This window comes from Pteropus vampyrus, unplaced genomic scaffold (assembly GCF_000151845.1).
Source record: "Pteropus vampyrus isolate Shadow unplaced genomic scaffold, Pvam_2.0 Scaffold94, whole genome shotgun sequence".
In the NCBI taxonomy this organism is placed as follows: domain Eukaryota; kingdom Metazoa; phylum Chordata; class Mammalia; order Chiroptera; family Pteropodidae; genus Pteropus; species Pteropus vampyrus.
The window spans coordinates 2,043,521-2,058,010 of NW_011888875.1; the positions used below are offsets into that span (position 1 = coordinate 2,043,521).

The window sequence follows — 14,490 nt, forward strand, 5'->3', positions numbered from 1 at the left end:
ATCATTTTAGCCTTTTTAAGTAGACAGTTCAGTGGCATTAAATACAGCCACATGACTGTGCCGCTGTCACCAACCACCCATTTTTAGAACTTTTCTCATCCTCCCAGACTGAAACTCTGTACCAATCAAAGGGTAAGTCCCAGTTTCTCAACACATCCCCCCATCTCCACGCCTGTGCTTACCTTGAGCACGATGATATGGCCCAACGCGGGGCTTTTTGTGTGTGTGTGTGTTTTCAGGTCGAAGAAGCTGGTTTAATCAACCATCTTCCTTGGAAACTGAAAGTCATTCAGCTGTTTGAAACGCAGAGTGTGCGGCATGGGATGATGGCCCTAGGGCCTAGCGGGGCAGGGAAAACCACGTGCATCCAAATCCTGATGAAAGCCATGACAGGTAGGGGAGCGGCCAAGCCGCGTTGCGCTGAGCGACACATTTAACTAGTTGTGACACACTCACATGCCCCAAGAGGACAATAACGTGGATACATTAATATATGTTTTTATGGGAGGAAATGCTGCTTTACTGATTATTGGGTACATTTTAGAGACGACCCATTATATTAATGGACCAGAGAAGAAAAACATTTTTTTCCAGCCTTATTGAGTTATATTGACACATAACATTGTGTAAGTTTAAGGCGTACCATGTATTGATTTAGTGGATTTACATATCGTAAAATGATTGCCAGCACAGCGTTTGCTACTGCCTCCATCTTGTCACAGAGTGACCATTTCTTTTTTGTGGTGAGAACATTTAGGATCTACTCTCTTGGCAGCATTTAAATATATGATATAGTAATGTTAGCTATAATCACCATGCTGTCCATTAGATCCCCAGACTTGCTCATCTTATAACTGGAAGTTTGTACCTTTGACCGGTACATTTCCCCCACCCCCCTGGTAATCCCCACTCTGTGTTTCTATGAGCTCAGCTGTTTTAGCTTCCATATACAGTAAGTCCTCACTTAACCTCGACGATAGCTTCTTGGAAACTGAGACTTTAAGTGACATGACATATAATAAAACCGATTTTCCCAAAGGCTAATTGATGTAAACTAGAGTTAAGCTTCTACAGCACATTTCTGATCACAGAAACTTCACCAAACTTCTAAATAAAGACTCCAAACGCTTCTATGTTAAACATTGAAGTAAATGTGAGCTATACACACATTTAAGAAAGATTAATAAAAACAAGAAAGAGAATTATTTTCTAACCCTTTCACTCTAGTCCGGGGCTGTGGATGGCCTGAGCCTCTCCCGGCAGCTCAGAGCTCAGGGTGGGACCCATTGTGGACAGGATGCCATTCATCACAGGGCCACTCCTGCATTCACTTGGACTGGGACAATTTCGGTACATCAGTTAACCTGACGTACACATCTTTGGGATGTAGGAAGAAACCAGAGTCCCTGGAGGAAACCCACGCAGACGTGGGGAGACTGAGCGAACTCCACACAGACAGAGTCCTGGCCAGGAATCGATTTTTTTTTCATCAGTGTTGTAACAAAATGACATTGAATGAAACAACATCCTTGAAGACCCGCTGTATAAGTGATATCATGCAGTATTTGTTTTCGTCTGACTTATTCCACTTAGGATGATGCCCTCAATATGCTTCCACGTTGTCTCAAATGGCAGGATGTTCTAGTTCCTCATGGCTGAATAATATTCCACCCTGTCTGTCTATCTGTCTGTTTATCTATCATCTATCTATATGTACTTATCACATCTTCTTTATCCAGTCACCTGTTGATAGATACTTATGTTGTTTCCATATGTTGGCTTTTGTGAATAATGCTGCAAGAAAAACACTTTTTAAAGTGACTTTATGTACCGTGCTATATGTTTTGTATGTGTCAAGTCATTTATTTTTCATAATAATTTTTAGATATAGCTATTATTAGCTATATCGTACAAAAAAGTCAAGGCTCAAATTCAGAAATGCTCACAGTCCCAAAGATGACAAGTGATGGGTAGGACTCGGCATTAAGGTCAGGGAATGGAAAACTGATAGGAAACCCCCTTTCCCAACACATCATATTGCCCCCAATATGACTTAATACACCATACTATCTCCCGATAAGTATGAAGTAATTCCAGTCTCTACTCGGAAAGTCTATATATCAAAAACCATCCTAATCATAAACTCATTTTCCACCTGGAATCATATATTTTTCTGGTATAGTTAAACAAATGCATTTGCTTTCCAAATATCCCTAAGCTTACATCTAGCCTGAGGTCCTCTGGGATAATGCACATTGCCATGTTCATGATTATTCTTATATTCTACAGTTCTGATTAATCATTAATGACTCTCTTCCCAAAAGTACCAGCAGCCCTTAGCTGTGGCAGAGTTGAGTTCCAAAATTTCACAGAACTTTGGCTGTCAAGTGCATCACGCGTGGTCCTGCAGGGAAGGGTGCCTGGGTAGATGTCCAGTCAGCCCATGGAACCCTAATGCCCTGATACTGAGTTCACGGTTGCTGGAGATTGCATGTGCTTGCCCTAAAATCCTGCACATGCTGGATTTAGTCTCAGTTTCCTTAGCTATGGGATGAAGTGAATTCTGTACCTCAAAGTTCTACCTGTTGGTTCTTCACACTCAGGTGAGTCTATGCTCTCAGCTAGAACCTATCTCCACAAAATTAGGCTTCCTACTTTTGTTGTTACGAAGTTGCCTTCTGTAAACAATAAACCACAAATGCACCTGGCACAATGGCTTAAACAAGATGAGTACTAAATATTAAGCAGTACAGATACATTATGTATAATATGTCTGAATTATGTAATTCAATGGCATCGCTGGTGTTAGAGAAGTTCTTTGCAAAGATAAATTACTCTTTAGATTATTTGCTGTTTATTAACCTGTTTTTGGTTTTGGTATGTAGGCCAAACATTTGTTATCTTAAGCAACACATTGTTTCCTGTTGAAAACTTTAATTATCCAAAGATTGAGAAGGTAATTGGGCTGAACTTCTACCAAAGAGGCGTGAGACCCATGTATCCATGTATGTTATTTGTTCCCTCATTCATCGTGTATTTTTTCATCAACGTTCTTGGATGTTCTGTACTTGGAGGTTCTGCTAGGTTCTCTACTGGAAATCGGAAAGCAGGTTTGAAAAAAATGGCCATGCCCTTAAGAAGCTTACAGCTTAACGGAGTGACAGAGATGGGCACAGATGATTATGAGTCAACATGAAATTACTATGAGGAAGGTTTGGACAGAGGTGAAGAATAGCAGAATTTTTCCTAAGGAAATTCTAGAAAGGCTTACAGAGCAGGTGCTACTTCACCTGAGGTTTGAAGGTTGAGTAGCAAGTGGATAAAAGGCATTCTTAGCAGAATGAAGGGTGCAGGTGGGAAGGTCTGGAGAGAACATGGGCTACCCGGGGGAGTCTGCGACGTGAATAAAATGTCATTTGTGTGGGGGGGGGCGGGAGTGGGAGAGAGAAGGAGGGGGAGCAGATGCTATCGTGCCCAGCGCCACACCTCTTTGGCCTTCCCATGCTGTAGATGCAAACCCCCAAGCCCCCGTGGTGTCTCCCAGTTTTTCAGCTTTACGACTTTTCTTGAAGCTAAGGAACTGGCTCAGCCTGGAAGTGTGGGTCGGGTGGGAATTAATGCTGCTGAGGCAGCCACATCCTCATCTAATGGGGGATAAGAGTTAATGACAGACATCCCCCTCCTGTCTTTTGGAGGGACACCACATCTATGACCAGCTCAGCAATGCACCCTTCGTTGGCTTCTCTCCTTTCCTGTCTCGTTGTCTCTTTCCCCTGACTTTAAACTCCCAGTATCCACATCCTTGACCTAGGCTTTGCTTTTGGGGGATTCAGGCTAGTACAGTGCCCTTGGCTTGAGCAGCTTTGTAAGTCATGCCAATGCCTAGCTTTATTCTGTGGGCGATGGGAAGCCATTGAGTGGGGGAGTGGAATGGTGGCATGACCAACCTTGCATGTAGAAGACCCTCCGGTGGCCATGTAGAGGCTAGACGGGGGGAGGGTGGAGTAGTCTGACATCCATAAGAAGGTGGCAGTATGAAAAGGGTGCCTGCCTCCTCTAGAGCAGAGTCCATGAAGGTGGAGTCATCAAGATAGTCAAGAAATGCCTAGGAGGAGAATGAAGAGGAAGTAGTTTAAGCAACATTTTGAAAGCTAAGCATTTTTTGCCTTAGAGTGCTTTTATAAAAATGTTATGGTATTCTAAGTGAAAATGATACAATTCTACCTATGACCAAAAAATGAAATGTTTTTTTTATATGGGCAACCGATCAAGTCTAGTTTTTACCTACAATACTGCCATAGCCTTGAAGAGTTTGTGGCCTTTTGTAAAGGGTGATTCGATTAAAAAAAAAAAAAAAGTATCGCCAGTCTTATGGGTATCATTTACTGAAAAAGCTGAATTGTGACTAAGTTGAACTGCAGCATCATGAAATATTATAAATAATTATTTTCGTTATTTTTGTGATTTTGAATAAAAATGACTCCGGTGTAATTTTCTAAATGAGTTTTAATGTACCACCTTTTCTAATGTGCACGTGTGCATGTGTGCCCATGTCCATCTTTCACACGGTGTGTGATATTTTAGCACCTATTTTTATGGTTTTATATTTTAGGCCTTATTCTTCTCTTTTCTACTTATTAACTGCAGCCCCTTATGTAGAGAATCCAGCCTATTTAAGAGTAATTTTAGGGTTTGGAGGATTCAAATTCCAGTCTTGAGCTTGGCCCCAAAATAAAGTGTTTGATTCCTGCAACACCAATTTAGCTTATTTTTCCCAAATGAGCAAGAACACATCTCAGAAAATCAATGCTGATAAGTGAGATTGAGGCATCTTCTGGGAGATATTTAGATATAAGATTTCATCTAGGACACCATGAACCCCAAAGGTTTTTGACCTGTGAAATTTGAAAAACTTCTGGATGACGTGGATTCCTTCATCCACTCTAACATGATATCCTTCTACTTCTCTTATGTAACACGCAGTTTTCTTTTTCAGATGATAAAAACGAATGTGCTTTAGTCAGTGAAATATAATGAGGCTGATTATGATGACTTGGGAATGCAGTAAGACATATATTTTCAATTGTAATTTTGCATTTTCACGTTTTGAGCACCTGCTGACGGCACACCGCGCGTTAGTGCAGCGTTGCCTGGTGATGGCTTGCTCTACACCCGAGTTGTTTAAAATTTGGATGTGTTTGGTGTAGATTGTGGAAAACCGCACCGGGAAATGAGGATGAATCCCAAAGCGATCACGGCCCCACAGATGTTCGGGCGGCTCGACGTGGCCACGAATGACTGGACGGATGGGATATTTTCTACTCTTTGGAGGAAAACGCTGAGGGCTAAGAAAGGTAGCAGATGAATTGCTAGTTTTATTTTCGACATGTCCTTCTAGATAAAATCCTTGGTGGCTATTTAGAATTAGTGGAACAACTGTATTCTCCATATAATATCTTAGCCAAGACCGAGAAGTCATAACTCAGTATGATATTTGTAAATGTTGAAACACTGAAATTATTGATTGGTGTATTTAACGCTCCCTTCACCTCCCCCCACCCCCCGCTTATTTTTTGGTTACAAAAGGAATTATCTTCCTTTGGAGAAAATATTTCTCTGTTCCTGTGATACCTTAGAATAAGGTATGGAAAAGGCTGTTAAGGAAAAGTGATAGTACCCAGTAAAGTGATTTTTACCATAACTATTTTCAATGAGTATTTAAAAAATGTTATTCTTAGTTAAGTACAGCCTATAAAAAACCCCACTAATTCTCCTATAAAATCACAGGAGGAAGTGGGCTTCCTCAAGAAGAAAATTGCATGTATCAAAATGAAGTTCATAGTGAACTAAGAAATTATTCTGTTTATATGTACTATGCTGCTGTTTGGTTGTTATTCAAAGACACTCATGAAGGGCTACATATGTGCAACTTCTTCTCTGGCCTTTGGTGGGCTCTTCCAGGGGAGCATATCTGGATAGTTCTTGATGGTCCAGTAGATGCCATCTGGATTGAAAATCTGAATTCCGTTTTGGACGATAACAAAACCCTCACGCTTGCCAACGGCGATCGGATCCCCATGGCTCCGAACTGTAAGATCGTGTTCGAGCCTCATAACATCGACAACGCTTCACCCGCCACCGTCTCCAGGAACGGAATGGTGTTCATGAGTTCTTCTGTCCTCGACTGGAGCCCGATTCTGGAGGTATGCTCGGAGACTCTCTTTCGTATAGCCGACGAGAGAAACAGATCCTGTAGTGTTCTTCCCGAGTGTGTGCTGATTTTTCTGCAGACCTGCGGTGTAATTGCATTTTCATGCTCATGTTTATGAAAGATCCTTGAATGCTCTGGGCCGTTCGTACCCTGATGGCCCCTTAGGTTTATTCAAAGCTCTTCTTCTAATCACGTCGGAGCTGTGATTTCTAACCCTTGGGTAGTGGAGTAATTGCAAGGCCCAGGTGAATCAATAATCCCGCCAAACTGTGACTGAATAAGTAAAATTTAATTTTGTCACTTTGGGGCTTCATGACATTTTTAAAAGGTACTCATTCGCATAAAGTTTGGGAGCGAGCATCTTAGAATATGAACTTGAGGACAATTTATTAAAATTGCATATAATGGATTTTTATTAGATTTAATAGTCATAATATTAGTTTTAAGTTTGTATTTGGAAATAATATTTCTGATAATATCTCCTCAGTTCATGATATGGTATATTACTTTGTATTCCCACCAATATATTCTAGAGTTTATTGCTTATAATTAGATTATAATTAAATGCCGTGTATACTTATTTTACTACGTAAGGAAAATGCTTATTAGTTAGATAAGCCATCTGTAAAATCTTTCATGACACTGTTCACCAAATTCATTATTTTCATTTACATAGGTTTTTTTGAGATGATTTTGATAGAAAACTTGCGAATTCATTGTTTATATCAAGTAGATGTTTATTTTATATTGCCATTAATTTTTTATGCTTTTCTTGGGTATATCCTAACTTATAATAATGTATTTTCAGAATTTACACAACTATGAGTCTCAAAAGGATTTAGATTTACTAATGTATGAAGATATGAAGAAGGGGATTATATAGCAAAATGATGCTGACATAAAGTTGGATATGTCACTAAAAATGCTTCTAAAGGTTTCTCAATTAAATTATTCATGCATTAAGGAGAATACAGGGTTTTCAACCCTGGTCTTGCAAAAATAATCACCAGTGACGGTTCTTAAAATAACAGGTGATTGTGTCACACTCCAGTCCTACCATATTAGAATCTCTGGGGAGAGGGGATTCAGGAGTTTGTTTGTTTGTTTCTTTCTTTGTTTAAACCACCGTAATAGATTTAGGCTTGGTAACCACAGATACAGCAAATTCCAAGTGAAAATATATTCATGCGATTTTCCCAAATACTTCCAATTTACAAAGGCTTTAAAAAAATACTTTTAAGCTACTAGCTAATGAATATTTAGAGTTTGCTATTTATAGAAGAAGTTTTTATTATATTCTGTCCATGTTGAGGCCGAGGAAGGCCATATTTATGTTACAGCTGCCTAATGTTTTTACATGCTTTTGAATAATGCAGTATCTTCTTGCAAGTGGTTAGGAAGAGGCAAGGCTTACAAAGGATCAGGTTGGACATCTTGAGAGCAGAGCCAGGCAGCTGTGAGACAGTTAACAGAGGACAGCAACGGAGAAGGCGTCCAAGGGAATCCGTCAGATTGAGGGAGCCGAGATGATTACTTGGCCCTGTGTATGATGCTCTTTTGGTTCCATAGACATGGAAGTGCTACGTTTTGTTTTTTGTTGATGTGGAACCATGGTCAATTCATGAATCGATGAGTAATTTGGAATCAACATTTCATTGCTTCTGTTCAGAGTCTCTAAGAATGAGCTGATCTCATGATGCCAATGGAACTTTCTTCACCTTAAGAAAATATCGTTTTGTGTTAAGTGGTATTCTGTTATAAATTACATGTACTTTCCTAATATTGGGTTCCACCAATGACCGAATTCTCCATTTTCCTGAGTATTCTTTGACATTTTTCTCCATTGGTTATTAATTAAATTAGAAGAAATAAAAGGGAAAAACAAGTTGTGCTAACCTTTTGTCTCTAATTTTGTAAGATCTGGGTGTGGATTTCCTTTGTTCATATTTTATTCTGTTTTTCTAAATTATTTCCATATATTTGCCTCCTCATTTTCTCCGGGCATATTTTAATCAAGAGCTGAAGACTTTTTCTCATTTGAGACTCAAGACTTGAGCATATATGTAGTGTAATAGCAATGAATATGTGGATGCTGGAGCCAGACTCTGGGTTTGAATTCTGGCCTTGCCTGCCAGCTGTGGGGTCCTGGGCATGATGCTTACATTTCTTGGGCTTCAGTTTCCTCATCTGAATAAAAGGAAGATAATAACTCCTACCTCATTAAATTGTTTTGAGCATTAAATGTGTTAATACATGAAAGAATTTATAACAATTTATAACATGGCCTATCATAAGGGCAGTATAATCATTAGATATTATTTTTATTGTTAATTGTTATTTTAAATACTTGTCCAAAAATGGCCATTTTCATGGTGTGCTAATACATTTAATTAACATATTAATCTGTAAACCAACAGGGTTTTCTTAAAAAACGCTCGCCTCAAGAAGCTGAAATTCTTCGTCAGCTGTACACCAAGTCTTTCCCAGACCTGTACCGCTTCAGCGTTCAGAACTTAGAATACAAGATGGAGATGCTCGAGGCCTTTGTAATCATGCAGAGCATTAACATGCTGCAAGGTCTGATCCCTCCCAAGGTAAATCGCTCAGTTTTCTAGAGAATTTCTTTCTTATTCACGAAGCCACACCGTGCAGAGGGTGCGACATTTGAAATCGATTGTTGCAGCTATGGGGTAAGAGGGGTGTTTCGGACAGGGTCCCTGCGTATTTTATTTTTTTCATTTCTTTTTTTTCCCCACGAAGCAAGCCATGCCATGGGTTTGTAAGTTAGTTGCAGGCTCACAGTCATCCAGTAAGCATTCTAAACTCATTTCGCAGCCCAGCTTGATTGGTATTCCCAGAGCTCAGTTCCACGTTTGTTCTCGTTTCATTTTTCCTTCTCTTGCTGTTTTGGAGGAAAACTGTTGTCCCTTTTATGTCTTGGCTATCTTCGTTAAAACCTCAAAGCAAAGTTTCGGTTTAAGTAATTTAAAGAGTTTTCCTTCTTGTGTGCTCAGGAGCAAGGTGTGGAGGTCACAGCGGAGCACCTGGGGAGGCTGTACGTCTTCTCCCTGATGTGGAGCACTGGGGCGCTGCTGGAGCTGGCTGGCCGGCACCGCCTGGAGCTCTGGCTGCGGTCTCAGGCAGCACTGGCCTTGGATCTGCCACCCCTCGCGGGGACTGAGGACACCATGTTCGACTATTATGTCACGTCGGATGGTGAGCGTGGTCTCTTCCATTCAGCAGTAACACGCAGGAACAGTTATTTACAGATGGCTAATATTCACACACATACTGTGTGTGCGTGTGTGTGTATGTATATATATGTGTGTGTATATATATATATATGTGCACATTTTCCCTTGTTAAATATATTGTATACTGAACTTTTAATAAATTACATACAAATTTAAAAAATCCCCGAGTCAGATCCACTTCAGCCATTCATTTGATGCGATCTGCAATTTATATAAAAATTACAATATGTGAAGTATATTTTTACCAAGTATGTGTATATCTACATGCCTATTCTATATATATACTTGATGTATTTTTATGTGCATACATATATAAAGTACATATATACACATATATGAAGTACACACATATATACAGTATTTGTATATGGCATCCTAGGATCTTTTGTTTTTGGTCTTATCATTAAGGAAGTATGTAATGAAAAGCTTGTGAGATTGACATTTTAAAATGATTCGAGATACATACTACTGTCACTGTGTTCTGTATTTTTATATACACTTCATGTTATTGAAAACCTACATATTTAGAAAGAAAATACCAAGATACTTCTTAGTATTTCTTAATAGTACTACTCTGGAATAGTTCCGAGGGAAATTTTTGACTCAGCTAATACATAGTACTTAGAGCTCTGATTTTAATGACCTTTACTTTATGGGGAGGTTTTGGAAGGTGTCTTCATGAGAGGTCATGGGTGTCCACTCCTTACAGTTAGTTAAAACTGTACATATATACACATATATGAAGTACACATATATGAAGACGTAGCGGGGAGGGGGAAAAGGGAAGGTAGATGGGATAAAATAAGTCAAATATGTGGTGACAGAAAGACATCTAACTTTGGGTGGTGAACACGCAGTGCAATACATATATGTCTTGCTGTTGAATTGTATACCTGAAACTGGATTTCGTTAAGCAATGTCACCATAATAAAAGTAAACCAAAAGAAATTTTTAATAGAAATATTAGGAGGTAAATGTTCTCTGCTGACCCCAGGTAACTGGATGCACTGGAACACACGTACCGAGGAGTATGAGTATCCATCTAACACCATCCCAGAATATGGCTCCATCCTGGTGCCAAACGTTGACAACGTGAGGACGGATTTCCTAATTAAAACCATCGCAAAACAGGGCAAGGTACAGCTCATTAACTTTTATTGAAAACGGTATATTTTAAAATGTCAGTTGAAAACACGAGGCATCTTGCATTTGTTTTAGAATGTTTTATGTTGCTGTTTAACATAAATGAAAATGTTATCCAAATTAGTATACTTCTTTTATTATTCCCCAATAACAATATTAGAGTTTAATAGATCTAATTGATAATTAATTATTTCTCATGTATTAGTTGAGAGAAAGTCAATTTTGACTTCTTTTTCCAAAGAGAAATGCTTCTCTTTTGATTATTGTTTTAGTTGGCTAGGGCTGACATAATAAAATATCATGGACCGGGTGGTTTAAACAAGAGATTTTTGTTTCCCATTCTGGAGGCTTGAGGTCCAAGATTAAGGTGTCAGTCAGCAGGTTTGGTGTTTTCCTAAAGCCTCTCTGCTTGGCTCACAGATGATCGTCCGTCTTCTCACAGTGTCTTCCCAGGGCCTTTAGCTGTGTGCTGTTTCTTTGTGTATGCAGATTTCCACTTCTTATAAGGATGTCAGTTAACTTGAACTACAACCCACCTTAATGGCCTCATTTGAACTTAATTGTCTCTTTAAAGACCCTAACTTCGAATAGTTGCATTCTGAAGTCCTGGGGTTGAGGACTTCAACATATGAATTTAGGGGGGCACAATTCAGTCCAGGACAATCATTTTATTGTATTTGTTAGATTTCTTTCTCAATTTCTATTTTAGGCTGTGATGTTAATTGGTGAACAAGGAACGGCCAAAACGGTCATAATCAAAGGATTTATGTCAAAATACGATCCTGAAAGTCACATGATCAAGAGTCTAAACTTTTCTTCTGCCACCACCCCACTGATGTTTCAGGTACCAGCCCTTTGGTGTGGCTCATGAAGCCCACCCGGGTTTGTGATCAGCGGGAGGCTAGGTCTCATCACTATTCTGCCGTGTCCGCTGAGCTGCACCTGCACGCTCACTGCCATGCCATCTCTGATGTGTCTCTTTTGAATTAAAGGCTGTATACTTTTCATATCTCTTCCTTTCTCTTCATTCTCTCTGTCTACCTCTACAGAATCCATTTTTTCTTGATTCCACGCCAGGGTATTGGTATGGAGGAATCCCCAAGCTGGTCTTTGTTCAAGTCTAACTCTCTTCCAGTCTGTCTTTTATTCCCCTTCCCAACTCCGGCTCCTACATTGTCACTTTTACGTGTGGTTCCCCCACTTAACATTCTACAATGGCTCCCATTATCAATTACAACAGGGAATAAAGTCTTAGAATCTTAACATATTCGAGATTTTACCCAATTCTATCATTGAGGAGTAACAGGAAAATAACCCCCTCAAATCTGCGTCGTTTTTGTCAGTGAAGCTGCTGAGAACGCCCTAGGTTTGCAGTGGCTGGCTGCTTGTTTTCTCCTGTTCCTAAGTTCTTTAAGACCCTATCAAAACTGGGGAAGAAAACTAAATGTCAAGCTTCCATTGTGTTTAAACCGTCTTCCATATCTGTATTAGAACAATTAATACATTGATAAAAAAGATACATTTCATATATTGAAAACGGAAGGGAAATGTTTAGGAGAATATAAATCCAAAAGACTCTCCTTTTGATTAACTTTGTTGTTCTTTAGTTGTTGGAATGAAAATATCAAAGAACAGTGAAAATTGTGAAGAGCATAGCTACATCGTGGTATTTTATCATTTATTGTAATTGGTAGCTGCAGACTGCCAATAAACTAAGACCATTGATTAAGTTTCTAAATAAGACTGTCAACTATATTTTGTTCCTCTGTTGGAGATGGCATTTCCCCCACTGGCTGGCATTCTGCCAAATGAATATCATTTACACAGTGTGGTAGTGATGGGTGTGGGTCTTGGGGGGAAAGTTAACCCCAAATTGCAGTGGCTCAGCAGTGGTGCTTTTTGTTTGGGGAACAGCACATCAAATTATCCTAGGCTGGCAAGATGCTAACGTTTCATACATTCCTTGATGTTGTTTTAGATTTAAAGAACTTTTTTTAGTTTCACTTTAGGAGAATATTCTCTTTAAAGATTGTAATTATAACTTGTGGATGCAGGTTTTAAAACATTAAATCAAAGTGTGATTTTTTTTTTCATTATGTTGGGTATTATCTAGCTTTTCACATTTCTTGAGACCGGCTTAAGTCTTTAGGGCAGCAGTGCAATTCTGGCAGTAGCTACCTGGAATTACTACAGACTTTACAGGTGAAGGGCTCAGGCACTGACAAGACATCCCTCACTTCAGATAACAGCCACAAGGATTCCTATGACCCTCTCAGTTTTGATGACTCACAAAATTCAGGAAACTGCTCTGCTTGTGGTTACAGTTTTAACATAAAAGATATGAATCAGGATCAGGCAAAAAAAAGAGATGCATAGGGCAAGGTTTGGGAGGGTCCCAAATGTGAACTTTCTGTGTCCTCAGAATGCTTCACCCTCCAGGCCCATGGTGTATATCACCAACCAGGAAGCTACCTAAACTACGACGTCCAGAGTTTTTACTAGGGTTTCATTATATAGGCATGATTGATTGAATCATTGGCCATGTGACTGAGCTCAATCTCTAAGCCTTCTTTCCTCTAAGGAGATCATCTGATAATGCATATTTCAAAGCCTCAACTCTCGCATGGTTTCTCTGGCATGAGTAGTATGAAGGACCCACTGTGAATAATGCAGAATTCCTATTACTCAGAAATTCCTTGGGTTTAAAGGCTCCCTCCTAGGAACTAGGGACAAAGGCCAGCCAGATCCTGTAGTGTGTAACAAGACTGTGTCACTGTATTTTTCTTAGTTACTGTTGATATTTACTCCCTTAAGGTGGTAAAGATCTGTGGTCTCTGTCTCTTTAACATGAGATATTCATTAATTTCCTAGAAAAAGGCATACATTATCTAGAAAGCAACTCATTTTTTGACATATAAATTCATAAACTATATAATAAATTTCTAGCAGTGGTATCATATTGGAAGTATCATAATTAGAAGAATAATAAAACAGGTTTTTAAAGCATAAAGATCTATATTTTTAGGGTCCTCTTATCTGATTCACAACACTCAGCCCAGTTCCTTCCTGTCCTTCAATGTGAAGGTGGCACCAACTAGTCACCGTTTCGTGCTCTGTTCAGAAGACTGTAGGATCATATACTCCATTTAGAACCTGTTTTGACTGCTGAGCATCAGAGCTTTCTATTAAGCTAGACTCATTAGTTTTGGAAAGCTTTCAATTAGCCAAACTGCTGTAATTAACTTTCTCACTATAATTTTCAGCCTTTCCTGCTAAACAAGGGCTGACGGAGAGGAGCATTTGTCTCTGTGTCTCCCACTTATCTGGACCCAAACCAAACTGAAATTGTCCATGTCCCCTGCATTACCATAATGGCAGGTTGACCTGCCAAGGGCACATGTCTGTTACTTGACAGGTGATTTTCTTTGGGGTTTCCTTTATGTTTACCAGGGTGTCACTTTCCTATCTCTTATCAGTAGAAGGACTGACTGTATGTTCCTCTTTTCCTGGGACTTACTTCCGTTATCTGAGATGAATAATTAATGGTGTCCTTGTCACTATTAAGAGTGTGTACTTTGGGTAAAAATCATATAGTCACCCTGTTCTTTGGCCAAGGGATTTCAGTTGGTCTTTTAAAAGAAATGTCTCATTTTTTCCCCCAAATAAATATTGTTTTAATGTACTTTTCTACTTTTGAAAGTAATCCATACATATCTTTAAAAATTTTCATAAAACAGAAAGATAAGAAGAAAGTGAAAGTTTTTAAAGAGAATGTTTGAATTCTGGAATTATCTTTTCTAAAAATAATCAGAAAGTGTTTTGAATACAAGTATCTTATAAATGTTTTTGTTGCATTTTCTTTTTTCAAAAATGAGAATCATA

At 39.1% G+C, this 14,490-nt stretch overlaps 1 protein-coding gene across 1 annotated transcript in view; it reads left to right on the forward strand.

Annotated features, from left to right (window-relative positions):
* The window catches only part of DNAH5 (dynein axonemal heavy chain 5), a 223,620-nt gene that overhangs the window by 107,554 nt on the left and 101,576 nt on the right, over positions 1-14,490 (forward strand). Inside the window, exons 39-45 of the mRNA XM_023532947.1 lie at positions 144-393; positions 5,208-5,354; positions 5,962-6,203; positions 8,629-8,805; positions 9,226-9,427; positions 10,460-10,602; positions 11,318-11,452. Of these exons, the coding sequence (XP_023388715.1) occupies positions 144-393; positions 5,208-5,354; positions 5,962-6,203; positions 8,629-8,805; positions 9,226-9,427; positions 10,460-10,602; positions 11,318-11,452 (1,296 nt within the window). The remainder of the gene's footprint in view (positions 1-143; positions 394-5,207; positions 5,355-5,961; positions 6,204-8,628; positions 8,806-9,225; positions 9,428-10,459; positions 10,603-11,317; positions 11,453-14,490) is intronic.